At 47.8% G+C, this 27,977-nt stretch overlaps 1 protein-coding gene across 3 annotated transcripts in view; it reads right to left on the bottom strand.

The window, feature by feature from the left end:
* IFT52 (intraflagellar transport 52) overlaps positions 1-27,977 on the bottom strand; it is a 770,870-nt gene that overhangs the window by 607,820 nt on the left and 135,073 nt on the right. For all 3 annotated transcript variants that reach the window (XM_069652341.1, XM_069652339.1, XM_069652340.1), the window contains exon 2: positions 2,072-2,196. In XM_069652341.1, the coding sequence (XP_069508442.1) occupies positions 2,072-2,190 (119 nt within the window). In that variant the 5' untranslated portion in view covers positions 2,191-2,196. The remainder of the gene's footprint in view (positions 1-2,071; positions 2,197-27,977) is intronic.

Here is a 27,977-nt window from a genome sequence, read left to right as displayed (position 1 = left end):
CATTGTTTGAACATTAGGATTCTATACATCACTTGTTTGCCTCACCTTTGTACAAATACTGTGGGAGTGACATGTGATGTAGGGGCTTGCACCGAGAGTCCTTCAAACAAGTTGAGAATTAACACTACTCAAGTAACGACCAGTATTTTCCCACTTGAAAATATTTACTAATTTAATTTTTATAACCTGCAATTGCCTACCTAGTCCACCAGGCAACTGAACATGGACTGTGGAATAGATGGTTTAATCCCATGGACCAATCGGAAAGCTTTTATGATGGAATGAAGTGAGGGAGCGCACATTTCCTAGAAAAGCACATAGGTTTGCATAAGCTCTCTCCTGAAGAACAAAGATGGACGTGAGGTACCCACCTGTGGATGAAATATGGCGGAATGGTAAAGGGATCTGAAGTTTAGTACTGGAAACTGCTTCTGAAAGCCTTTTTCCCATGTAAGAGAATTTCTTGTATACTAAGATTTACAGCTCGCAATGCTCATCAGGTCAAGACCTCTTGATCAATTGTCAATCATTTGGGGAAACATGGGGAGTTATGATCAATTCAGTGTACCACTGGTTTATGATGTAGCCATAGAATCAACCCTACTCCAGAACCAAGACTACTGAGCCATCCAGCTAGTTTACCCTCATTCAACATTTAGGAATTATCAAGGAACCTGTGAATACTGAAGAAATTTAAAAAGATGTTCCTTTTCCAATTGCATTCAGGCAGAACCCTCCATGCTCTTTTCTCCACAGATTTCTTTGTTGATATTTCATAACAGTTTTTAAATTTTGGAAATTCCATGAAGCTTTCAAGCCTCTTAGCACTGGCAGGAAAGTCAGCAACAAACACTCACACAAATATTTTTGTCCTAACTTTTTTCTGAAATGACTCTCCTAGAAACTGTATTTTACCCGATGTTGTACTCTTGGCGTGTTCTCATAGTGTATTGTGTCGGAATATAAATTATCCATGCTATCGACAAAATTCAAACTGTGACAAAAGCGAGTTTAGTTGGAGTAACTTGGGAAATTGTACAGTAATCATCTCAGTAAACTGATTCTAGGAATAGGTAGAAGCTTGATTGCAGATGCAGATGCCAAATGGATATTACCAGTACAGCAGTAACTTGTTTGGGTGCAAGATCCCTGAAAACTATCAATGCAATAAATCTTGGAGGAATAAAAAAAAAAAAAAAAAAAAGAAAGAGAAAAAGAAAATAGTGGCAATAGGTCTCATGCTGGTCAATTAAGGAATATCCCGTTTCGGCTTAAGTGAAAATGTCTTTCTTCGGAAGAATAAAGACTTATCAATGGGAAATTGGCAGTTTCAGATGTTAACTAATATGGGAAGAGATCACAACAGGCAAATCTTTTCATAGTACGAGGCTAGCGAGTGCCAAAAATGTGAACAGTCTGAATACTTATGAAGTTTATTAAGTTCAATTATTACAAGTTGTATGTATACCAATTTATTGGCCTATGACAGGGGTCTGCAACATGTGGCTCTCCGACTATAAATCTGTTGATCCCTCACCATGGACTATGCTGGCGAGTAGTGACAGAATTCTCATCCAAAACATACAGAGTCACAAAGATCGCAGACCCCTGGCTAAGGCATCACCTGATGGGAGTTGAGGCAAAGAGGGCATGCATTTGATGTGCATGAACACACTTTGTCAACTGTCAAGGAAACCAGTACGGATGATGTAACTTGGTCATATCTTAGTATTTTTAATATCATTTCCGAACATATAACAAAACAATGTAATTGCTTCTTTGTCGGATGATGTGTGCATGTAATGTTTTTTTTCTATTCATGCAATGTTTTGTTTGTTTTTCAGTACTTGTGAATAAGAATACGCTCTGGTCTTAAAGCCAGTTACTGGCTTTTCATTCAACATGCAACTTCACATTCCAGACTGCTTTGATAAAGACATTTAAGCAGCCAGTCTCCGCTTCTTCAGTATGCAATCAGCCCCATTAGGTCATGTGGACAGCTAACTTTATTTCCAACAACAAAGCAATAACAGGAGAAAGTAAACTACTGGCAGGAAAAAATAAAACTCACCTCTGAATCTTCCAACTTGAGCGCAGTCTTTTCTGTAAAGACTTGTAGCCGCTACTGGTGGTAAAAATCTCCCTTTTGGATGTATTGAAGGCAATGGTATTCCGAGTTTCCTTTTCCATGATTATCTAAAACACAGAAAAATCACAAACTCAAATAAAAAAACTGGCATGTGGATTGTTTACAACTCAATTTTCACGTATTGGGACTCTTCTCATATTTATATGGGTGAACGATGAAGAGGAAAATCTTTTTAACCCATTTCTGGCTCTGAAAGCTTCAAAGAAGCCATAGTTTATCGTACTAGACCATTAAGTTGCTGTGGGTGGTGTCAAGGTTTTAGTCAGATTGGCTGGTTTCTCATATTTCTTGCTCTTTATTGCAATAGTTTGCCGGCTCAAGTGAGTGCTGCAATCCGTGTATTGCCACCATTTCTATTGGAAGAAGTTTCCTAAGGGATTTTCACATTCTGCACTCCATTAGAATAGGTTCAAACAGCAAAGATGTTGTCACCTTGCAGGATCATAGGTACTAATTTCCCCCTTAGTATTTGGAAGCATTTCTCCATTACACCAGTGTAATGGATCTCGAGCTCAACCTCACTACTTGCCATTCTGCTCTATGGTAATGGTAATGTGTATTTGTAAAGCTCCTAGACACAAGGCAAGTGTTTCAAAGCGCTCAAGGAGGAAGGTAACAAGAGGAAAAACAAGTCGTTCAGAGCCCTTGAAATTCTGAAACGATAATAGTCTGCACAGGCAGGGTAAGTGCATAGAATACATTTAACAGTGGAGATAGCAGCAAATAGGCCTGACGCAGATTCTGCAGTTTTTCCAAGTGCATTAAGGCGCCACCATGCAGGGAGTGAAGACATGGGGGGACAGAGACGATCTTCAGGCATGGTGCATTCCGATCGCGCAAGTGCACAGACGGTTACAGGGGAGGGGGTGGTGGAAGGGGGGGGACAAGTGCTGGGGGGGGCAGGGTCCAAGTGCACCCAGTCAGTGCCGACTGGGGTAACTGCAGAGAGATGCCACTCTCTTGGGTCATTGTTCAAGTGCAGTGATGATGAGGCAAGTGCAGGGCAGGAGGAGAGTGCAAGAGGATTGGCAGGGGTGCCAGGGACCTGTGAGACTCTGATGTACACCAGGCGGCCAGTCATCAAGCTGTACGGAAAGGGAGGGAGAGAGAGAAAGAGCAGAGAGATAGGTTAGCAGGGTAGAGGGAAGGAGAAAGAAAAGAAGAGGAAAGTCTTGAGGAGTTTCCGGAACTTAAGCAGATGAGCAGGGAGGCTATTCTAGAGGGAGGCCCCTGCTGAGGATAAAGATCTCCCTCGAGAACCGGCTCACTCGCAGAAGATTGGAGGTAGATGAGCAGGGGGCTTTGGGGCTATGGGACAGGTATTGCATCTTCACAATAATTGCAGCGTATTTGCCATTTTTTTAATTGCCGAAAATTGGAATGATATAAACTAGACGCTTTTAGAGTTTCGAACTGGGGAATGTCTGCATTGTCGAACTGGGAGCTTAATGAGAATGCCAAACTGGGACCTGCTTGGGGACGTCAATCTCACTTGAAATGGCAAATAGAGTTTACTGGGAATGCCAATATATCATGGTTTAACAAGCAAGATATATTATGAAATGATGCAGGATGACCGGATATATACTGATCTTCGCACTGGGACAACAAAAGGATTTGCATGAGTGTTATTGGCACAATAATCATATTTGCGGTTGCATTATTGCTAATGCCACCCCTGGTGCACATTATGTCAGTGCACCAGGTCGAAGGCCATATTGGTCCTTGTGCTATTGCTACAATTAGCATCATCACAGTTTCAGCGGTAAAATGTTAAGTTGCAAGCTACTAGTCCGACAAAAATTCTACTGCCTCCCCCCCCTCAATTCACAGACACGCACCATTACTTACTAGTCATTTATGACCAGCCAATGGCTAGTGACAAATGCACATTTTGCAGCCAGGATGTAATGAGCAATTTGTGCTGGCCAACCACTAGTGTGAAAACAGGAATTGTTGCAAATCCTGACAATCCTGATGTTGCATCAGTGCCAAACCCTTCCATAATTAGTCAATCCAGTAGCACTAAAACAAGAGTACATATGCCCAATGGGCCAGTGTAAAGTGAACAGTGTAAAGTGTGTCTGTGCCCAGGTGATAAAACAAGTAATGTATGTGTGCCATAAAGCAGTCCTGGAAGAGAGGTGTTGTCCGAGACCCCACCTAAGCCTGTGCTTGCAGGCTGGCCGAGTTGGTCGTGGGCCTGGCTGTTCAGCTGATCATAGCCAGCCAGCATGCAAGTCAATAGCAGTTCACTTCTCTCAGCAGTCTTTACTGCTGTGTTCACTTCTGGTTCCCACCACACTGCACATTGAGGCACTGGACCACCCTTCTATGGGTATCAGGTAATATTATCCCCACCAATAATAATCACCATATATATGGTCGTCGGGAACGGCCATAGGCGATATTAGAAAACTCCTGCGCTGATTAACGCAGAGAGCAAGTCGAATGCTGGGGTATACTTCGTGGGAGGCATTTTGGCCTTTAGTGCACTTGCGATCTCAAACGCGAGCCGAACAGAACTACAGCGGTTTTTGAGGGAGTTTGGAAATCTTCTCCTTTGAACAAAGGGAAGGTTGGCAGAAGGACATTTTTTGATTCTTCTAGCACTGTGCACATGTAAACATTTTGGTTTTAAAGAAAAAACACTGCCAGAAAGGTCTACCCATTCCATACCCACGTTTGGGGTTTTTCATTAAATTGTGTAATCCGAAGTAATAAGGATTGGAAAATATTTCCTCCAGATTGAGCTGGATACTTAATCGCTATTCGAAGTAGTGGTTCAAGGCCCATGAAATCAGGTGTTTGGGACACTGAATCAGAGAAAAGGATTCCCCCAATGAACGTCGGATGTAAATTGGTCTCCTTGACAGAAACATGTTGGGTCTAATTGAAAAACACAACAGATTTTGTTTGCAAATGTTGGATATATGTATTGTTGTGTTGATGAATTTCACAGTTAAAAAGGTGGTGTCTATTTGTACATTTATGGCAATATATGTGTTCATGATCCTTCTCCAAAGAAAAGGGTGCAACAAGAGGAAAACTCATGTATAAAGTGTAAATCATTTTTTTATGAAAATATTTTTATGCAGAAAAATAAGAATGTTTTATAGTACATGTTTGATGATCAATTAAATAAAAAGGTGTAATTTTTTATATCTAACATCATAGTGAGTGTGTAGGTTTACAAAAACCAGAGTTCACCAATGATGATTAGGTAAGCTAGCTGGGTCAGGACCGTTACGTTTGGGGGGAAAAAGGGATACAAGAGACCAACAAACACATGACGCAAGAAGTAGTTTTAGAACATGTTTTTATTGGAAATCAGGATGTGGTTGGAATAAACGCCTATAGGAACCAGGGATTTATCCATCACTAAAAAGGGTTTCTGATAATGTAGCATGCCAAGCAATAAGTGTTAGGATGGGTTTAACTATAAAAAGGTGTTGGGGCCCTTAATTCAGTAGGGATACTCGTCTTCCTTGGGTTATTTCCATTCCATCCAGGTGGATAGTGCATATCCTTTTTTTAGGTTCAGGATATAACTCACTTGTAATCGATCTAGTTCTCGTACTGGAAGCGTTTTTTTTTCCGGATTCTCAGGCCTACTTGCTCCACAGTCCTCATTAGCGGCTTGGCCGGCCTGAAAAGTTGACCCAGTTCTTTGAATGTTTCCTACTCTGAATCGGCTGCTGACATTCTGGAGTCAGGATCTCTCCAAAGTCTTTTGTGATATGCCATCTCCTAGAGATTTGCTTCCCAATCCTTTCCTCATTCTAGCCTTATATAGGTCAGTTTCTTCCATACACATGTATGGTGCGCAGCAAGTCAAACATCGAAGACGGACCAGAGGACATGTTTTTCAACAAAGTAGTTTTATTAACTGAATGAATGCCTCCCCTGTCCCTAGCTCTAAGATGATGTATTGCTTACTCTTCAAAAGAAAAATAAACTAGTGCTCGTCAATATGGCTCATATCAATTCCATCCAAACCTATCCTATCCAATAGTAGGTCCCTACCACTAATGAGAAAATTACGCATTTCGCCTATGTAAGACTAATCCCTTTTTTCTTAGTTGTGTTGGCTAGTTTCTGACCTCCAGCAAATGGTGTTCTGGTTTCTCTTTTCTCATAAGACCCTCGTTCTACTGCTACAGTTCAAAATAGATCCTCAAATATTTCTCTTCCTAGAGCCAATTGTTCCAGACCCTATGCAAATGTTCTGATCAGTCCCATACTTAATTGAAATAACTGGTCTTCGAAGTCTGTACCTTGTCTATCACAACAGGAGTTGCGAGTCAGTTTTTGGTTCCCTTGGGAATGTCTTTTACCCCAGCTAGAGGTCACTGGTATTCTGCTATGTCTGAAATCTGTCTCTTGTGCACCGCTGCTGGGTATCTTGCGGTTTACTGTGTGTTTCAGCCGCTCCTGGGGATCTTGGCTCTTCAGCCCAGTTTAACTGGTCCTGGATTCACAGCCAATCATGGCTTCTCTTATTTTATTTTTTTTTAAATGTTTTACTGACTCTGTTTTATGAATCTTTCCAAAAAAGTTTAACTATATTTACAAACAATGACCATACATAGATTCTTAGCCAGGGGAGAAGCTCCAGTCAAGCCCTGTGATCCACAAACCATGCCAATTAACAAATAATAAAATAACAGCAACCATTATTTGTGGTCATTTAGCCGTCGACAATAGGACAAGTCATAGTGGTCGTATGAGATCCACCATTATATGATTCCCCCTTTTAATTTCCCTTCCCCTCATGTACTTGTGAGACCCATTACCCATAGAGAAATTCTTCAAGAGAACCGGTCCATTATATTGCTGTTCTCTATCCTGCACATATTCCTGAAATGGGGATCATACTCTGACAAAGGTTGGGAAACTGTTGGGCGCCAGCGCAGTTATTTTTTCTATGCCTAATACTCCCCAAATCTTAACCCATTAATGACCAATAATCGGGCCATGCTCGGGTTTCCAAAATTGGACTAACGTTACCTTGACGCATTCAGCAGATGTGTAATTAGGGCTGCTGAGTCCCCTCTCATAGCACATGACCCCCCTCTACTGCGTTAAAGAGCATCACCACCGACGGGTCCATTGGGTAGTAAAATACCCATAAAAACCTTGATATGACCCAGGATTTCCTTTCAAAAGATGAACAAGTTACTTACCCCAGGTAAAGTTCTTTCGACTAGATGTTCCTCATCTAGGATATTGTCGGTTCCAGCTTTATCTGCTTCTGAAAAATGTTCACTCGGCTGAGGGCGCTGTGCTTCAAGACTGTCGACTCGATGTCCCTCGACGGCTTCCATCTCGGCTGACGGTATCGCTGAGTACATATACAACGTGCAGCGCTGCTGGCTTCAGTTCCGTATTTTCACCACCATATGCAGAATTACCAGCTTTTAAGTGCCTCTTTAAATTATCAGACCTTAAAAGAGCGCAAAGACCAAAGCTCAGAAATTCTACAGTGGGGTAGGTTGGAAGGGTGATGAGGAATACTTGGGAGGAATATCCAGTTGAAAGAACGTTACCAGGGGTAACTAACTTGTTCTTCAGATGGATTGTGTCCTCCCACGTATTCTTCATCTATGATAGACTCCCAAAGCAGTATTAGGTTCTTTTGGAGGAGGGAGTAAGAATTGAGAGTTTGTCCAGAATGGATCATAGAACTACCTTCACAAATCTTCCTTCATTGTTAGAATGGTCTAAACAGTAATGTTTAGTGAACATATGGAAGGTGGACCAGGTAGCAGATGTCCCCATTGGAAGGGCAGAGGAAGTTGTCATGCACCTAGTGGAACGAGCCCATAAACCTTCTGGGGGATCTTTCACATCTATCCTGTAGCACTGCGAAATAGCCAGTATGATTCATCTGGATGGGGTCTGTTTGGTGACATAGTTTGTGTCCAGTATATCCAATGAAAAGTTGGTTGTGCTGTCGCAACTTTGCCATCCTTGAAATATAAAAGCTTTTTCTCGGATCGAGTCTATGGAATCTTCCCTCTTCCTTGCTAGGATGACGTGGATGATACAAGGCCAGAAGCACAATGTTTTGTGCTAAATGGTAATCCTACACAATCTAGAAAAGAGGGTTTGACCTTAAGGACAACCTTATCCTTGTAAAAAGTGGTAAACGGAGGTTTACAGGACAACGCCTGCAGCTCACTCACCCTGCGGGCTGATGTTATCGCTACTAACATGATTTTTTAAGTTAGCAGCCTTAAAGGGCAGGAATGGATGGGCTGGAAAGGAGAGCATGTCAAAAGCTTTAAAACCAAGTTAACGTCCCAAGGGTATTTTGAAGTAGGATGCCTCTTCCGAGGTGCGCTTAAATATGGAAAGCGCTGCTAGATTACCCTTGATTGTTCCAATCTGGAGTCCCAGATTTTCCAAATGTTGTAGAAAAGATAGCACCGTAGGTGTGTTGCATTGAAAAGGGTCCACATCATTTTCCGTACACCAGCTGCAGAACTTGTTCCAATGGTAGCGGTATAAGGATTGTGTTGCTGGCCTTTTGGCCGAAAGCAAATTCTCCATTACGTCATCCAGGAGGTCCCAATCCTTGTACCTCAGCCTCTCAGAAACCATGCATGAAGGCGGAGTGTCTTGACCACTGGATGGAGAACCCGACCCTCCTCTCACAAGAGACGGTCTTCTCTTTGTGGAAGACGTATTGGAGGACAGAGGGACATATCCAAGGTCCAGGTACTACGTCCTCCTGGCTCAATCTGGGGCAATTAGGATCATGGATTTCCCAAACTTTCTCAATCTCCTGATCACGTGAGGAATGACTAGGACTGGAGGAAATGCATACAGGAGTGGAAACTTCCAGTCCACTATGAACGCGCCTCCTAGAGCTCCTCTTGGAGGAAATTCCCTGCAGCAGAATAGTCTGCACTTCTGGTTGACACTGGTCACGAACATATCCACTTGAGGGGTTCCCCAAAGGGTGAAGATCTCTTGAAGGACTTCCTGAGCTACTTCCCAGTTTTGGGAGACTGCTCTGCCTGCTCAGAGTGTCTGCTGCTGTGTTCTCCTCTACGGCTAGATGAACTCCATTGTTTCTCTGCACAGTGGAGTTGACCCTACACCTCCTCTCTTGTTGAGGAAGCACATGGCGACTGTATTGTCTGTCATTAGCAGCACATTCTTTCTCCGTACAGAGGGCAGAAAAGCCTTCAGAGCTAGTCTGATTGCCCTTGGCTCCAAAAGGTGATGTGTAGTTTGGACTCTGATGGAGACCAACAACCGCCGATTGTCAGATCGTTGGCGTGGGCTCCCCACCCTGTGAGTGAGGCGTCCGTCACTACCGTTATCTCCTGCCATGATTGCCAAAAAGGTTCTCCTTTCAGAATGTTGTCCTCGCAGGCCTACCATAGAAGGTCCTGTGAGAGTCTGCTCGGAATTTGAAGGAGGTCCGACATCCTGCCTCGGAATTGGGAGCACTGTGTTCTGAGAGACCATTGAAGGGATCTCATTCTCAGGCAAGCCTCTGGCACCAGAAAACTGCAGGATGCCATGAGGCAAAGTAATATCTCACCATTCTTTCAGATGCTGTGACAGTGACTCCCACCGGGGTGTCGGGAGTCCAGACCTCAGTGTGGTTTTGAGGTGGCTGAAGCAGCGGCTGATGGTAAAGACATTGCTGCTTCGGCGGGCTTTGCACCTCTACCTCGTCCACCACAAGGGAATCCTCCGTCCTCTTTGACCAGCCTGTCCTCTTGCTCTTCCAACTGAGAAATCGTACCCCTCCAAGATGATCCGTTGGGGTGAAAAGGCTGAGACTGCCCGACTGCGGCACTTAAGGACTTGGCTGCTGCCTTCGAGGTCTGCAGCTTTTCAAAGCTTTCATCAGCCTCATTTACAAATAAATGAGAGTCATAAAGGGGAATGTTAAGGAATATAGATTGTACATCAGGTGCAAATACTGACTTCCTCAACCACTCAAATCTGCGTATGACAGTGATTGCCGTCATGGCCCTGCTGACGCTTTCAGCAGTGTCCAGACCTGATTGCAGAGACTCACACATGGCCTATTTTCCATCCCTTATCAGGTTCATGAAGCCATCTCTTTCCTCACCCTCAGGGATGTGATCAGCTGCCATCGCAATGCAGTCCCACATGGTGAATGTAAACTTTGCCAGGGCACACGTGGAATAAGCAGACTTTAAAGCCATGCTGCTAGCCGAAAAGACTTTCATTACCCAGGAGTCAATGCATTTGTCATCCCCATCAGGGGGTATGGTTGGGTACACAGCTTGCTTGGAGGCAGATGTAGCTGCTTGTACTACTAGGCTTTCTGGAGTTGGATGGATTGACAGGTAGCCAGGGTCACTACTGGAGGGCCTGTATTTTTTGGTCACATTTTTGTTTACTGCCGGGCAGGGTCAGATTGGCCCCTCTGCCTTTCGGCCCGTGGCCGGGACGAAATCGGCCCTGGGGAGTGGGGGCCGGTTTCTGGCCATGCCTGGGCCGGTTTGGAAGAAAACAAAAATGGAAAAAAAAAAAAAAGTTTTTTTCCCCAACATTCTTTTTCTCAAAAAGCCTTTCATCCTTCTTAGGTCGATAAATGAATACCAACACAGGTTGGGTGATATTGTATGCATATTTTTTCTATAAAAAAGAGCTTAAGCGTAAGTGCTATACAATAACATATCATTTGGCCTTGGACGTCTGCTTGGATTCCCAGTAATTTAGTGTACTTGGGAACAATGCTATTTGATGCCTCTTCCTGTTTTGTCAATGGGTGAAAGGTTGTGTTTCATCGCTTCCCGGGATGTCACTTTGGGGTGGGGTCAAAAGACATCACTTCCGGTGATGTCATTAGAGGTCAAGTACCGCGAGTGGTGGGCCACTTTTTTGAGGCGAGGGGTGGGCCACTTTTTTGGGTGACTGGCCCTTTTTCTTGTCCCACTCCGACCCTGCTGCCGGGCGGGACTCTGGAGCCTCCCAGTTGGCCACAATCCTTTTTTCCAATAGGTCAGTGAGATCGTCCTGTTCAAATCCAGGAACTGGTCTACTCCAAGAATTCCACGACTCTGTACAATAGTCTTCTACAGGATGCATCTGCATGATCAGCCGGGTCCGGTTTTCCAAAATCTAGATCTGTGGAGGCGTGTACCCCACTAGCTGCCTGTAGGGTGTTATGTAGTTCTCTAACCCTTGTCTCTTCTGAAATAAAGCATTCAGGTATATAAGTATTCTTTGAATACTATGTGTGTCCATTTGGAGACCACATGAGGGGTATCCGAGGTTTCATAGCCATCATATATTGAAGTCAAGGACCTGAAAAAAATCCTTTTTAGGTAAAGGTTTAAAAACCTTTTCCTGGCTTTTCTGAGGTAACGGTGAAGAATGTACAACCGGCGTTGTTTTTTGCATCAAAGTCGAAGGCGTCGACGTCTGTGGCGCCAATTGTGTCGACGGCTTGACTTTGTCTTGTGCTTCAAGGGACTTAGCCCTCAACTTGACGTTTTCTCATCTCGTCGAGTATTCAAAGACTCTAGAGTAGTCTTAGGCTTATGACCCGGGCTCGAGGGCGAGCAGGGTTTCGCCTTGGCTTCATGCTCGTCTTCGACCGTAGCATGGTCACTTTTCTTATGCTTTGAGGAGGTCTGGCCTGATCCTCGAAGATTTCGCTATTTTTTTCCTGAAGCTTTCCCATTCCTCCTTGGAGGAATATTTAGTTGGGCAGATTACACTCCTTTCTGAGGAAGACTAAGAAGAAGGTAATCTATGCCTTCTCTTCGTTTGTTTCGAAGACGCCGAGGAGTGTCTGTGGGATCGTTTCATCAATCTTTTTTTGAGAGGAGAGGAATCTGTCGCCTCGTGGGATGACCCAAATTTAGAAGGAGTGGACCGGGATTTGGGGACAAGCCTACCAACCATAGGTTTAGATTTGCACACTTTTAAGGACTTAACTGTCATCGACTGACGGGATCGACAGTCGTCTGTTACATTCTTGATACCCAGGCAACAGAGGTATATCTGATGCGGGTCAGTGATCGACATCTTGGTGCCGCATTTTATACACTTTTTGAAGCCTGTCATCAGAGCATTCAGAGCTGAAGACAAGGCAATTTTTTTCAATACTTTTTGAAGAAAACGGAAGCGCGCCATTAATCTTGAAGCAATAACATTCACTGAAAAACTGAACTGAAGCCAACGGGCGCTGCGTGTGTTATATGTACTAGACGATGAGGTCAGCCATGATGGAAGCCCTCGAGGGACATGGAGTCGACTGTCTCGACGTACAGCGCCCTCTGCTGAGAGAACATTTTTCTGAAACAGCTAAAGCTGTAAACGAAGCGATCATAGATGAGGAATACGTGGGAGGATACAATCCATTCGAAGTGGGATTTAACAATAGATCTGGGCTTTACCACGTGTCATAGGGATCCCACCTCACCACATCCACTCCGACATACAGGGGAGTAACAAGCTGCTATTTTGCTCATTCTTTGTGGGTGTAAGGTACCCACGAAAACACATCTTAAATATAGTTTGTTTTAGTGTTCTGCATTTGGATGTTCTATGTGCTATTTCCCAAATGAGTTCCCAATCCTCTTATGAAATATATCTTCCTAATTGAGTCACCCAGCTAATCATATATGGCAATTGATCCTCTCGAGTATCTTCATCTTGAAGCCTGTATAGTTTAGATAGCCATCACTGGTCTATGCCCTCTGCCATCGAGATTTCCAGTTCCTTCAGCACTGTATTACCAGCCTGCCTCAACCCCTCATTTGTAATCCAATTCCGGACTTCAGCATAGCAAAATATTTCTAATTCTCCCATATGCAATTTCCACTTGTACTCCTCAAACGTTATCGGTCGACCTTCTACATAGAGATCAGCCAGATGGATAATCCCACTCTGCTCCCAATTGCTAAAGGACGCTGCATTCAATCCTGTTGTGAACACAGGGTTATGAATAAGGGGTAAAAGGGAACCCATACCAGGGGGAATATTTCAATTTCGCAAGGCTCTATACCAGTATGTTAAGGAACTCACTGTGGTAGTCAACAGTTGTCCTACCACATTTTTCCCCCAATTCTTGCAGGAAGCGAGGTTTATGCAAAAGAATATAAGTTGCACATTATTTCATTTCCCTCCATCTCTTAGCACCCTTTTCCAAGGGCCACTCCAGCATGGGTGCCAGCTGTCCCACAACCAAATACTTTTTAATGTCTGGGACACCGAACGTCCCCCAAGGAGACGAGCCCTAGTTAATAATTCCCTCGCTATTTTAGGTCTCTTCCTATTCCAGATGAACCAGAACAATGCCCCCTGTAAACGCTTGAGCATACTCATCGGAATCCTTATCGGGAGTGCTCGGAATACATAGGAGGTGCAGCAGGAGTATCATCTTTATCGCTGCCACTTATGCCAACCACAACAATGTGTCTAGGTCCCATCTATTAAGATCCTCACTCGTTGACCTCTAGAGATCTGGGATATTATCATTGTGAACCCCCTGATAAGATCTGGTTAGTTTAATCCCCAAATATTAAAAACTTTTTCAGGATCATAATCTAAGGTGTATTGGCTGGAGAGTCATTTCACTACCTCAGAGGTCGTATTCACGTGGAGACCCTTAGATGTATAGTAATTTATCCATAACATCGGAAAATCGACGAGAAAAGATGCAATATGCTGTGTGAAGGGAAGCGCATCATACAGAGAGTGGTCTCATGCAGCTGGGACTAGCGCAGCTGAAGTTATGGACTATAGAAGCTCTGAACAACATACGTGAGCCTGAAGCCAAAACGGCCGTTGTCTCCTGAACAAAGTACCCTCGGAGGAGGATACTGAGAAAGAGGGATTGTGATGCTTCAAAAACCCTCCTGAACGAGTAGTCCGCAACAACTGAGTGGGGAAAAAAGGCACCGGAGGTATTGGAGAAGCAGAGAGACTGCGGGAAGGGACACCGGCACTTCCATGAGGCATCGGCCCCCCAAGGGAAGCGGAGGTACGGGGAACGGAGTGTGGGAGAAGCGTACATTAAATATGCAGCGGTCCGGTGTCCCCCTGTAACGCAGACACAGAGTCTGCCTGCGTGAACCAGAGCACTGGGGAGAGCGGCCGGTGACATCGCAATGCGGGCAGCATTGTAAACGTGGCAGAGATGACAAATTAAGCGGCTGGAGCCCGCAAGACGCTTTGTGGCTAGGAAGCGGGTTGCCCCTGGATAGCGGCAATCAGCTGTAATAATAAACAAGGGGCCGGAGACTGACCTGCCCCGCGAGATGAAGCTCGCATAATGGATACACGCTTCAGCCGCAACAATGTTGCGGATAACACGGGCGAACAATGATCTGTATGTACTGCTATAATCCAGCACACAAATTCAAACAGACAGCTCCCCCACGAGATACAAACTAATGGGAGGTTAGCAGAGTATGTGGACACGAGAAAAGCACGGTGTGCAAACATGGCCCCAGAGGCTTAAAATAAACTGGGACTGAGGCTGGCGTGAGGAGGAGAGAGGAACTCAATGGTTAGGAACAGGGAGCAGCCCCAGCACTCCCAGACTGGTATAAGCTAATACACGGCCCATCGGCCAGCCAAGCAGTGCACCGGCCATAAGGCGAATAGCAAACCTGATGAGTGCAAGGAGCAGAGTCTGCAACTCGGAGCGGAGAGGTATTGGAAGAGAGTTGGGCCGCATCACACGGGACCCGTAAACATCGAACTAATTGGCCCCAGAGTCACAAAATACTGGGATTGAGGCTGGTGTGAGGGAGATGGAGGAACTCATTGGCTAGGAACAGGGAGCGGCACTAAGCTACTAAGCTAATACACGGCCCATCGGCCAGCCAAGCAGTGCACCGGCTATAAGGCGAATAGCAATTCTGATGAGTGCAAGGAGCAGGGTCTGCAACTCGGAGCGTAGAGGTATTGGACAAGTGTTGGGCCAATTCCCACGGGACCTGTAAATACCGTGGTAATTGCAGGGGAGCACAGACCCAAACATTGCAAGTGCATAGAACTGAAGGTGAGAAGAAACGGGAATGTCTGCGAAGGTGGTAAAGTTCAAGGGCAAACAGCCCACAATGGATAGCTTCACTAGGCCGCAGCGATCCCCCGCCACCCCTCCACAAAGTGAAACCACCACATCCAGAGAGGGAACGCCGCTAAGCGAGAACCAAATGATCTTAACCGCCATATCGGAACTGAAAATCTCGTGGGGGGACTACGATGGCAGAGTTGAGGACTGCACTAGAAAAAAAGATAGACGCATTCGGAATAGAGGTCAACTTGTTGAGGCAAGATGTGAGAGGGCTGGCGGAGAGAACTAGTGGCCTGGAGAGTGCAGTGAAAATCAACATGGATGCCAGCACAAACAATGCCAAGGAGGTCCACATATTGAAGCAGCAGGTGACCAACCTTGAGAATCAAGCAGAAGAAGCCGAGGGAAGAGCCAGATGCAACAACTTACGAGTGGTCGGTCTGCCGGAGGGGGAAGAAGGCCAAGATCCCACGGATTATGTGGAAAATATGATTATACAAGAAATAGGCACAAATAAGCTCTCCCAGGGGTTTGCGATTGAACGCGCGTACAGAGCCCTGATGAGGAAACTGCAACCTGGAGGCCCCCCCCCCCCCGAGAGCAATTATAGCAAAGATCCTGAACTACAGGGAAAAGATCTTGGAGTTTTTTAGGAAAGGGGGGACGATAAAAAGAGCATCTGCAACCATCACTGCATATCCTGAATACACTATGCTAGTGCAGAGACAGAGTTACAGCTACGTGGCGATAAAGAGGAGACTGCGAACAGCTGGATTTAAATACATGTGGTATTCTGCAAAACTTAAAATTTTCCACAAAGGCAAAACACACTTTGACTCTCCGGAGGAAGCAGCGACCTGGCTGGATGCTCACGGCTGTCCGGACCGAGACGAGGAACAGGGTCGAGAGGAAAGCGATAAGTGATCAGGCAGCTATGTATGCGAAAAGGAGGGCGCATGGTATTGGGTAATCGTAACATGGGACAGTTAATCATGTTGGACTGGAATATAGAATGTGTAAGGCAATATAAGTAGCGAAAGGTGCGCTTAGCTTGATTTTTTGAAGAATGGAGCAACAGGATGGAGACACCCTACCCCTGGGAGTCAGAAAAGTAGGACCGCCACTAGGGCGACATCTCCCTGCTGAGCCGCAAGTAGGGCAACTGCCGGAAAAGGGCTAGATGTGGGGGTGCCCGAGATCCAGGGATGGAGCTGGTCAACAGTTGGGGAGGGGTAGAGTTTGGAGGGGGGTGGGCAAGTTGGGGTGGGGATCGGAGGGGGGTGGGAGGGAAGTCGGGGAAGAGTTAGTAGTTAGGACGTTTGTATTGGGGAACGAGCCTACATGAAAGAAAAGAAGAATTGAGAAGTGGACTGTGTTTGCAAAGGGTAGAATGGGAACTTGATATGAGATGGGAGACCTTAAAGTGATTACCTGGAATGTCAGGGGGCTCAATAGCTATTTGAAAAGAAACAAGGTGATGATGTATCTGCGCAGGCAGAAGATAGGTGGGTCTCCTGCAGTAAGGATATGTCTAAGGAAAGTTAATTGGAAGTGGTCCGAAAGAAATGGAAAGGGACTGTTGTGGGGTCAGCATACTCAGCGTATGCGAGAGGAGTGATTATGTGGGTGGCACCGCATGTCCCGTTTCAGCTACTGTATTCCATGGTTGAGCCATATGGAAGGATGGTGATAGTAAAGGGGTTGGTGGAAAACAAGGAAATGAGTATCATAAAACACGTATGCCCCGAATAAGGATACGGCGGCATATTTTAGAACCCTATATGGCAAACATAGCATGAACTGCGGAGGGGGGGGGGGTGATCTGGTGAGGAGATTTTAACTGTGTACTAAACCTGAAAAATCAGAAAACAAAATAGACAGACCCACCCCAGCTGCTAGGGTATTGCAGTCCCTGTTAGTAGACTTCGAGTTAGAGGATGCATGGAGGGCACATCAACCACAGGACAGACAATATTCGCACTATTCAGCCCCCCAAAACTTGTATACCAGATTGGACTAAATGTTTGTCACGCAGGAACTTATGACTGAAATAGCGCAGGTAGAATATAGGGCAAGGGTCCTGTCGGAACATTCGCCGTTGATACTAGCGTGGCAATACAGATCCCAGAGAGCGAAGATACTGACATGGCGCCTCCACGCAGAGGCGTTGAAAGACTATATTTTCAGGGAGGACATGAGAGAGGAGATAATTAGCTATTTCGAAATTAACACTGGCAGCGTAGAAGCGGCGGGTATGCTCTGGGAAGCCTTTAAAGTAGTGGTGAGAGGGATAGCCATAGCTAAATCCAAGGGGCTACAGGGAGGGATTCTAGCTAAACTGCAAGAAGCAGAAACGGAACTAGAAACGGTATTAGGAAGAGGTGGTAACACTGAAGAAGACAATGAAGCAATACTCGGGCTGCAGCAGAAATGCATGGGATACTGGGAAAGGTTATGCAACCTTAACTATAGAAAATACATGGAAAGGCAGCATGCAGGAGGAGATAAACCAGGGCGTGTCCTGGCATGGCTATACAAAAGTGAGACTTCCAGACCCATTATTAGTAAGATTGTGAAAGAAGATGGGTGTGTAGTAAACACTCAAGAGGGAGTTAACCAGGAATTTGCAAATTACTACCATATCCTGTATGGGGAAGCGGAGGAAAGCGACAGCAAGGATATAACAAAAATTGGAGGATATTGGGCTGCCGCAGATTAGCACAGAAGAGCGAGAGGAGCTGGATGCACCGATTACTCTAGAAGAATTGGAAGAGGTAGTGAGGCAATTACCCACTAGCAAGACCCCAGGGTCAGACGGACTTCCTAGCGTATTTTCTAAGCCATACAAGAATGAGGTACTTCCCCCGCTGTTAGAGATGTTAAATGAAGCATATGCAGTCGGAAGACTACCAGAATCCCTAAGAGAGACACTGATTAAACCGCTCCCCAAATCCAACAAGCCAGGTTGTGGGTGCGGCTGCTACAGACCTCTGTCGATGTTAAACCAGGACAGTAAAATATTGATGGCAGTCCTGGCGAATAGAATGAGGAGAGTTATTAATAAACTGATGCACCCCGACCAAACAGGCTATGTCCCCAATAGGAACATAACCAATAATCTTAGGCGACTCCACCGAGTTATTGAACACGTACGTGGGGACGCAGGAGAGATAGCAATAGTCTCGCTAGATGAAATTAAAGCCTTTGACTCGGTCAAATGGCCGTGGTTGATGGCGGCCCTGCCCAGTTATGGAATAGGACCGGGGTATCTAAGGTGGGCCAAACTATTATATAGCGCGCCGCTGGTCAGGGTTAAGACAGGAATGATTATATCAGAGAGATGGCAACTCAGTAGAGGCACTAGCAGGGATGTCCATGGTCCCCAATGCTGTATATTTTGGCCTTGTAGCCCCTAGCAATATACCCGAGGCAGCAGTACGATACAATAGGCATTACCATAAAAGGGGAACCACACTTAATTTCCTTGTACGCGGATGACATGTTGTTATATCTGCGCTATCTGGAAGAAAACCTACATTATGTTCTGGAGGTAATGCAGCGATATGCAAGACTTTCAGGCATAGCCGTTAACCCCCAGAAATCTTGTGCATTTCCACTGGGCAGGTATGTGGGAATTCCGCTAGAGCGGTTACCGATCCTGCATATACCATGGGAGGTCAGTACGTTTCGATATTTGGGCACAGATATATATCATACGGTGGAAGCAGAAGCAGAATATCAGCACAATACTGAGAAAGCTATCAAGAATATTGAAAACAGCATGAAGTTCTGGGTGAAGCTCCCTTTGGCAATGATGAGACGGGGGCAATTGAAGTTCTACCAAGGTTTTTGCACTATTTCGTGAATATCCCACATTTGATACATAAGCGATTCTTTGTCAAGTTGAACAGTATATGCAGAGAATTCCTCTGGCATGGGACAAGGAACAGAGTGGCCCTTTGGAAGCTACAAAACCCATATGAGAAAGGGGGCATTAAACTACCAAACTATGACATTTATTACATAGCAAGCCAGCTACAGTATGTAGCCAAGTGGCTCTCTGAGGAGCCAACCTCGGAAACCAGGCTGTTCAGATTGGACTGCACCCCATTTTTCCTAAAAGAAATAATGTGCTTTGCCTAGATCGGATATGGAGGGGCGCCCAAGGATGATGACACTCGGGTGGGAGATATGGAGGAGAGGCTGTCAGATAATGGAGAATCCTTCCCCATGTTCCCCGCAGGTTCCAATATCTGCATTGGCGGGGAAAGAGAAGCAATTTAGATTAATGATAAGGAAATATTGGGAACCTCTGGGGATAGCAACAATGGGTGACATATGGCAAGAGGGGAGTATAAGGGATTTTGAGGGGCTGGTGGAGGAAACTGGGCTACACACGGGGCAGTAAATCACATATCAGAGGGTAGTGCAGCGAATTAAAGAGACATGGTCTGAAGTAGTACTGGCAGATTAACCGGATGACACGGTAGATATAATATATGACATAGCAGAAGGGGGGCATGAAATATCCAGATTATATGAGCTGATGATGACCAAAGTGGGGAAGGAAGTGGTTCAACTTAGACAGGATTGGGAAGAGGAAGTGGGTGCCCCAATGAGTGAAGGGACATGGGAGCATGCCCAAGGATATCATAAAAAAGTGTCAAGAAATGCTAGATTGCAACAGATACAGTTGTACATAACTCATAGGGCGTATAGGACACCCCAAACGATAGCTAAATTAAAAAATGTGAGACAACAATCATGCCCCAAATGTGACGAAGAAAATGCTGGAATGGTACATATGTTCTGGTCATGCCCGATAATGGAGAGATTATGGGGAGAAATAGCTCACAGGATGCAGGAAAAAGGGATCAAAATGGAGGTGGACGCAGTGTGGGTTTGTCTGCTAAGAGGATTTACTAGACCACGTAAACTTAAGCATCTGAGCAAATTGAAGGACCTAGCGTACACGCTGGCAAAGAGGAGAATTGCAATGGGGTGGAAGACATGTCATGGACCTCGAATCGAAGTATGGTGGAGAGACCTGCAGAAATGGGCAGAGGCAGAAACTGCGGTATGGCAGGAGGCAAGCCAGGTTGGTGGGGAGGAAGAGGCTGGAACCTTAATAGCATGGAAGCAGCTAATAGCCGAGTTATTTGGGCCCACGCATGATGGGTCAAGTGACAGTGATCCAACAGAAACCATCGACAATGAATCCCCACGGCAAGACGGGGGAACAGAACATGTAGGAGTGATGGCTCGAAGGGGTGGGTGGGTAGAGGTTGAACAGTGGACTTGGATAAAGTGATGCATACTCAACATTGATATATGCACTGTAAATTGGGTTTGTGTTTGTTGTGCAAAAATAAAATCAATAAAAAATTAAACAATTTAATTTTTTTTTAAAAAAACACCTAGCCAAAGTCACTCAAGATTCCCACTGACAAGGGAAGAGTTCTTTCAGAATCCTTCAAGAACAGTAAGACCACATCTGCGTATAGTGCCATTTTATGTTGGACCCCTTTAGATTTAATTCCCTGAATGTCCTCTCTCCCCCTAATCACACAGGGCAGGGGTTCTATAGCATTGCTAATATCAATAGGGGCATCGGGCATCCGTGACATGTCCCTCTAGTAATAGTCAAAAGGAGGTTAGCTCTCCATTAACCTTAATCTTGGTGGAGGGAATTTGCAAGTTAGCCAGAACCATCCTAATAAATCCCTGTCCCATCCCAAAAACTTGAAGTGTTAACTTCAGAAATCTCCAGTCCATACTATTGAATGCCTTAGGAGCATCCGACGCTACTACGGACATGCTTTGTCCCGTTTAATAAGATGGATAGCTCTCCTGATATTATCATGTGTAGATCTACCAGTGATAAAAACCTGTTTGGTTCAGGTTTTATCACCCCTGGAAGCACTCCCATCAGCGAACCACCAAGATCTTAGCATAGAGTTTTGCATCCCCATTAAGGAGAGAAATAGGACGATAACTTGCACAATCTTCGGGTCTTTCCCAGGTCGGAGCACAAGGATCATTGTGGATTGTGCCATATCCTGTGATACTTTCCCCTTTTGAGGAACTAAATTAAACAGTTTAGTCAATGTTTGCAATAGCAATCCCTTGAACTCTTTGTAGTAAGAATTGGAGAAACCATCTGGACACAGGATTGTATTACAGGGAAGAGAGTCTATGGCTTTGCTTACCTCCTCTGAAGCAATGGGGGCCTCAAGTCTTTCCCATGTATCTACTAGTATTTTGGCAAGCCCAGCCCTGAGGATTAATCGCTTTTGGGAATCCTCATCCACATCTTCCTTAGCTATGACATTGTCATAATATGATTAAGTTAAACTAAATGTATCATGTTCTCCTGGATGTCTTGTCCCCTGGTCATCTTTGAATTAAGTCGCTATATAGTTCCGGAGTTTCTGTTTGCGAAGTTTTGCAGCCAAAAATCAATTAGCCTTGTTTCCCCAACTATAGTTGGACTGCTTAGTCTGAAGGATCATCTGTGCGGATTTATCTGCCACATGAGCTTCCAATCTGCTACGTATTTTAGTCAATTCTCGCAAGTAGGTGTTGGTCTCTTTTCATTTATGGTCCGCTTCTGTAGTCTGAACTAGCTTTTCCAGTTCTATCCTAGTCCCTTCCTGAGCTCTCTACAGTGCTGAGTTTCTTACAATAAATTCCCCATGGACCACCGCCTTACTTGCATCCCAAACTGTCCTCCAATCCATACCCTCCAATATATTTTCCATAAGTAATTCTGCATGTCTCTGCCACAAAGGTCGTTATTGCCACATTATTCAAGACCAAATCATTGAGAAGCCATATCTTCCTGGATTCTACTCGAGTAGGACCTCTCACTGTCTGGGGCACAAGGACTGGGGCATGGTCTAAGAGATATCCAGGGCCCATCTTCTCCAATGTCACTGATGGAACTAGAGTGGGGGATACCAAATCATATCTAGTGTAGAGAATCCACCGTGGACTGCCGATAGAACAAATCTTTTCTCTCGCCAGGTTTCAATCGGTCTCTGCAAACTAAAACGTCTAGCCAAAGCTGTTCTATTTCTATGAGCTGCGGCTGTTGGTGAGAACGTCTTATCAAGAATTAGGTCCATGCTGCGCATGCGCGAGCCGCGCATGAAGGAACAAGTTACTTACCTGTAACTGTTGTTCTCCAGCATGGGTCTGGCATGGATTCACATGCTCATGAATATTCCCCGTCACGCTGGGAATCCTCGGTAAAGAAAAATCAGTATCAGTTTTGTTTCTGATCTGTCTTTCGTAGTAGTAACCAATCACTGATCTCTGCGTCATACTGACCACAGCCAATGACTGCCATCTCCCTAAGCCCCGCCTATGGCAGCCATCTTCAGATTTGGTAGCACGTGAAGTGGCAGTATGACCAAGTGAAGAGCCGCAGAGGGGTAGGCGGGAGGGTTCGCATGTGAATCCATGCCAGACCCATGCTGGAGAACAACAGTTACAGATAAGTAACTTGTTCCTTCTCCAGCATGGGGTCTGGCATGGATTCACATGCTCATGAATAAAAGAATACATAGCAGTACACACATGCACAACCACGGGAGGTGGCAAAGGCTCAACATTAAGCATTACATCCAAAACTCAACATTAAGCAATTCTTACCTCCTCACCAGGCTCACCTTAGGCGAACAGGTTGCGCAGCACTGCTTGGCCGACCCTGGACTCCTCCCTGGAATCCCGATCGACGCAGTAGAATTTTGTGAAGGTGTGCGTCGACCTCCACGTAGCAGCCATGCAGATGTCCAGCAAGGGCACACCAGATAGGAACGCCTTGGTAGCTGCGATCGCTCTGGTGGAATGGGCTCTCGGACGGCCAGGCAGCGTTTGCTTTGCCAACCGACGACAGTACATGATACAGCCGGAGAGCCATCTGGAAATGGAAGCCTTCGAGAGAGCCTTCCCCTGATTGACAGGTCCAAAGTTCACAAAAAGTTGTGACGTCTTCCGAAAACTCTTTGTGCGGTCCACGTAGAACTTCAGCGCTCTAGCCACATCCAGCGAGTGCAAAGTCCTTTCAGCCGGCGACGAAGGCGACGGGAAGAAAACAGGCAACACCAAGGGTTCGTTGAGGTGGAAGTCCGACGGCACCTTGGGCATGAAGGAGGGGTGCGTCCTGAGCACTACCCTCGTGTCGTGAAAAGTCAAGTACGGGGGCTTGCAGGAGAGGGCCTGGATCTCTCCCACCCGTCGTGCGGAGGTGATGGCCACAAGAAACACAGTTTTCCACGACAAGAACTTCAACGTAGCTGAGTGCAGAGGCTCGAACGGAGGTCCAATGAGCTTGGTCAACACCACGTTGAGCTCCCACGGCGGGGCCGGGGCCTTCACCGGCGGGAACGATCTGAACAGTCCCTTCATGAATTCTTTCACCAGACGATGAGACCACAAAGACGTCCGTCCCGTGGTCCTGGTGTATCGGGAGATCACAGCAAGATGAATCTTGATGAAGCGTGCGCTAGTCCAGCCTTGGCCAGAGTCAGCAGGTACGGCAGTACTTGAGGAGCCGTAATCCGTAGAGGGTTAATCTTCTGTGCGTGGCACCAGACAGAGAACCTCTTTCATTTGTGTCCGTAGCATTGAAGAGTTGAGGACGCCCTGGCCTTTGCAAGAACCTCTCTGCAGTCGGCCGGTATGTCGCAACCTCCAAACTCTAACGCTGCAGGAGCCAGGCCTGCAAGTTCAGCGACTTCGGGCCGTGATGGAGGATGGCGCCTCCTTCCCTGGAGAGAAGATCCGCGTCCACTGGCAGCTTGATTGACGGGGACGCTGACAAGTCCAGAAGGTCCGGGAACCATATCTGCCTCGGCCACGCAGGTGCGACGAGGATCATCCTGCACCGTGACCTCTTGAGCTGGTTGATGAGCCGGATCAGCAGCGGCAATGGAGGGAACGCATATAGGAACAGGCCCTCCCAGGGGAACGAGAAAGCATCGCCCATGCTCCTCGGCTGGGGAAACCTGCTGGCGAACCTCCGGCACTTGGAGTTGGTCGCCGTCGCGAACAGTTCGATCTGGGGTGTGCCCCACCGTCGGAAGAGGCGGTCCACTAGATCCTGTCGTAGTTCCCACTCGTGGCACGAGCGCAGCTCTCTGCTGAGCGAGTCGGCGATGGTGTTTTTTATCCCTGCCAGATGAAACGGCACCAGAAACATCCCTTGGGCGACGGCCCAATGCCACAGATCCTGAGCCTCCTTGGACAGGGCTGGGGATCTGGTACCGCCGTGCTTCCTGATGTAGAACATGGTGGTGGTGTTGTCGGTGAAGATCCTCACCACCTTGCCCTTGAGGGACGGAAGAAAGGACCTGAGGGCCCAAAACACTGCCCGGAGTTCCAGGACGTTGATATGGAGGGACTTCTCCGTCGGCAGCCAAAGGCCTCTCGCGTGCAGATTTTCGGTGTGCGCTCCCCACCCTTCCAGGGAGGCATCCGTGGTCACTGTCTTCTGGTGGCCCGGGGTCTGGAAGTCCATGGCCGCCGTCAGATGCGCACGGGTGCCCCACCACCGGATCGCTCGTCGGAAGCTCTCGTCGAGTGTGATCCTGTCCTCGAAGCTGCCAGTCGTCTGGATCCAGCGAGCGTCCAGGAACTCCTGCAACGGGCGCATCCGAAGCCTGCACAGGTGGATGAGATAAATGCAAGAAGGCATCATTCCGAGGAGGGATTTGATGGACCTCACCCTGGCCGCGTCCACAACCAGCATTGCCCAAGATGGCCCTCGTCCTTTCCTCCGACGGAGAGGCCAGAAGCACCACTGTGTCGAGTTTCGCTCCCAGAAACAGTGCGTCTTGCGCGGGCACCAAGTGGGACTTGGCGTAGTTTATGGAGAATCCCAGGTCCGTGAGTAGTTGGACGGTCCTCGCCGTGTGCTCCGTGGTGAGCTCCTTTGTCTTTGCTCGGATGAGCCAGTCGTCCAGGTAGGGGTAGACATGGATCCCCTCCAGGTGCAGCCGCACCGCCACCGGTGCGAGGCACTTGGTGAACACCCTGGGTGCCGACCTCAATCCGAAGGGAAGGGCTCTGAACTGGTAGTGACGCCCTTGGACCACGAATCTGAGAAACTTTCGGTGTCCCTTTAGGATGGGGATATGGAAGTAGGCATCCTCCAAATCCAACGACGACAGGAAATCGCCCTCCTCCCGTTGATCCACGACGTGCTGGAGGGTGATCATCTGGAACTTCTGTGCCTTGATGAATTTGTTCAGTCGTCGTAGGTCCAGGATGGGACGCCATCCTCCCGTCTTCTTCTTCACGAGGAAGTATCTTGAGTAAACTCCGGAGCCCCGAAGCCTCGTTGGGTCGAGCTCGATGGCGCCTTTCTTGAGCATCGCCTTTACCTCCAAGAGAAGTTGAGGGACGTGATGTTCCTTCCTGGCCATGGGGGGGGACGCGCAGGCACTTCTTTAGAAACTTGAGCGCGTGACCCTGGGCCAGGGCGTCCAGCACCCAACTGTCGGTGGAGATGGACTCCCACACGCTGACGAAGTTCGCCAGCCGGCCTCCCACCGGGGTGCTTTGGTGGGGGCCCGACCCCAGGGCCGGTTCAGTCCTGCTTCGACGAGGCTTTGCCGCCTTGCCCTCCTTGGCGACGACGGCGGGGTCCGCCCGACTTGCCTCGTCCCGTGTAGGCTTCTTGCGACGACTAACGGGCCACTTGACGATAGGTGGAAAATCCGCCGCCGGAACCTTTGGAGGCACCCTGCTTGCCTCCGCCGCTCCGAAAGGGCGGCCGTCGTTGCTGGAGAACACCAAGAGCCCGGGCCGTCTCCGTGTCGTCTTGATGGCTTGTAGGAAATCGTCCACTGTTTTCCCAAACAGGTTGTTCCCGTCGAACGGCATGTCCAAGACTCTGGTCTGCACGTCCTGACGGAAGTCAGTTGCCTTGAGGCATCCAAGCCGTCTAAGGCACACGCCGTTGCCCAACTGGCGAAATCCAGTGTCAGCGATGTCCGTCGCTATCGTAATGGCGTGGTCCGATGCCACTTCTCCTTCCTGCAAGATCTCTAGGGCCTCTGCCCTCTTGTCGTCTGGTAAGAAGTCCAGCAGGGGGGCGATTTTGTACCACAACTCCCTGTCGTAGCGGGCTACGATAGCCAAGGCGTTGGCAGCCTTAATCGTCGTCGCTGCCGATGAGATGACTGTGCGTCCCATCGTGTCCAATTTCTTTCCCTCGCCGTCCGGCGGGGAGGTTGACTTAGAGGCCGAGTCCCCCCTCCCGCTTTCTTCCTGGCCGCCGCAGAGACGACCGAGTCCGGGGTCGGCTGTGCCCGAAGGCACAAGGGGGCCGCGTCCGGGACCCGGTACTTCTTCTCGTACTGGTCCCTTCTCGCAGGCGTTGTGGATGGGTTCTTGAGGAGGGCGAGACCCTCATCCCAGATATCGTCCAGTAGAGGTGCAGCTAGGATCGTCTTCCTCTTGGTCTTGCGCCGTTGATAAAGGAAACCTTCCTTCTTCTTCTCTTCCGGGCAGAGCTGGAAAAGCTCGGATGCCCTGGCTATCATGGCATGAAACGATCCAATCTCGTCGGGCGGGGAAGCCCGGGGAGGAGGTGACGACGGGAGACCCTCATCATAAACCTCTTCGTCTGTGCCCGTCGCGGCCGTGTCAGTCCCCGTATCATCCCCACGGGTCGTGGACGGGGAGGAGGGCTGAGCAGGGCGCGATGGTTGAAAAGGAGGTGGAGGATGAATCCTTCTTCTCTTAAGAGGAGGGCTCCCAGAAGGGCCTGGCTCCCGGTCCCCCGTCAGGAGAGGTTCCTCCGTTGGTGGTAACGGCAATCTCGTCCTTATCTCCGAGCATAAGGACTGTATAGCCAACAAAATGGCCGCCGAGTTGTCTTGCGGCACTGGTTGAGGGGAGTCCGATGGGCGGTCAGGAGCTCTGTCGGCACCCTCGACGTTCTCGTCGTCTCCTACGTCGGGGTCCCTCCCGACGGGCTGGTCTTCCACGCCAACGCCGTGGCTGAAGACTACGATCAGCTCCTCCTCAGAGGTTGAGGCCAAATCCACGACGACCTCCTGCCCCCCCTTTTTCTTCTCCGTCGGAGGTTTCACGGGGGTCCTGTCGATGGGCATGAAAGAGGACTCCCTCCGCGGTGGCAGGGAGACTCTGGGCCCCGAGGTCGCCACCACTGGTGTAGCCTCCACAGGCTAAGCCAGGGCCGCTGCGACTGTCTCGATAGAGGCCTTGGCCGGATGGATTAAGGCTTTCACCAACTTAGGTGCGCTCACCGCCTCGCTCCCCCTCCGATGGGGCCTTCGAGCTCGACCGGGGTCTCTCCAGGAGCTTCGCCGGGTGCTCGGCCTTCCTCTTACCCGAGCCAGAGCGTTGGCTCGTGGTTGATGGCACCGGGGAGGATGCGCCCTGCCTGGCGCCCGTAGAGCCCGACCGTTCGGCGCTCCCGGTGCCAGCGGACTCGCGGTGCTTGGCCTTCTGTTGGACCCCCCGTCGCCGTGGCGCCCTCAAAGGTCTTAGAAGACCGCTCGGACTTCTTCTTCTCGCCTGACGGGCTCTTCCCTTCCAGCCAGTTGGCGAGACGCAGATGACGGTCCTTCATGGTCCGCTCCGACATATTGCCGCAAAACGCACAGTCCTTCTCCACGTGCGTCTTGTCCTCATGCAGGCAGTAGAGGCAGAGGGAGTGTTTGTCCTCCTTAAAGACATTCTGAAGCTGGCATCCAGGGTAGACCCTGAACAGCTTTCCGGGCGTTGAGCTTCCCTTCTCCTGGGCCATGATCGAGATGGGCC

This window comes from Ambystoma mexicanum, chromosome 3p (genome assembly GCF_040938575.1).
Source record: "Ambystoma mexicanum isolate Mex_15411 chromosome 3p, UKY_AmexF1_1, whole genome shotgun sequence".
In the NCBI taxonomy this organism is placed as follows: Eukaryota; Metazoa; Chordata; class Amphibia; order Caudata; family Ambystomatidae; genus Ambystoma; species Ambystoma mexicanum.
The sequence above is the reverse complement of the archived record's forward strand: the minus strand, read 5'-3'. Positions and strand labels throughout refer to the sequence as shown.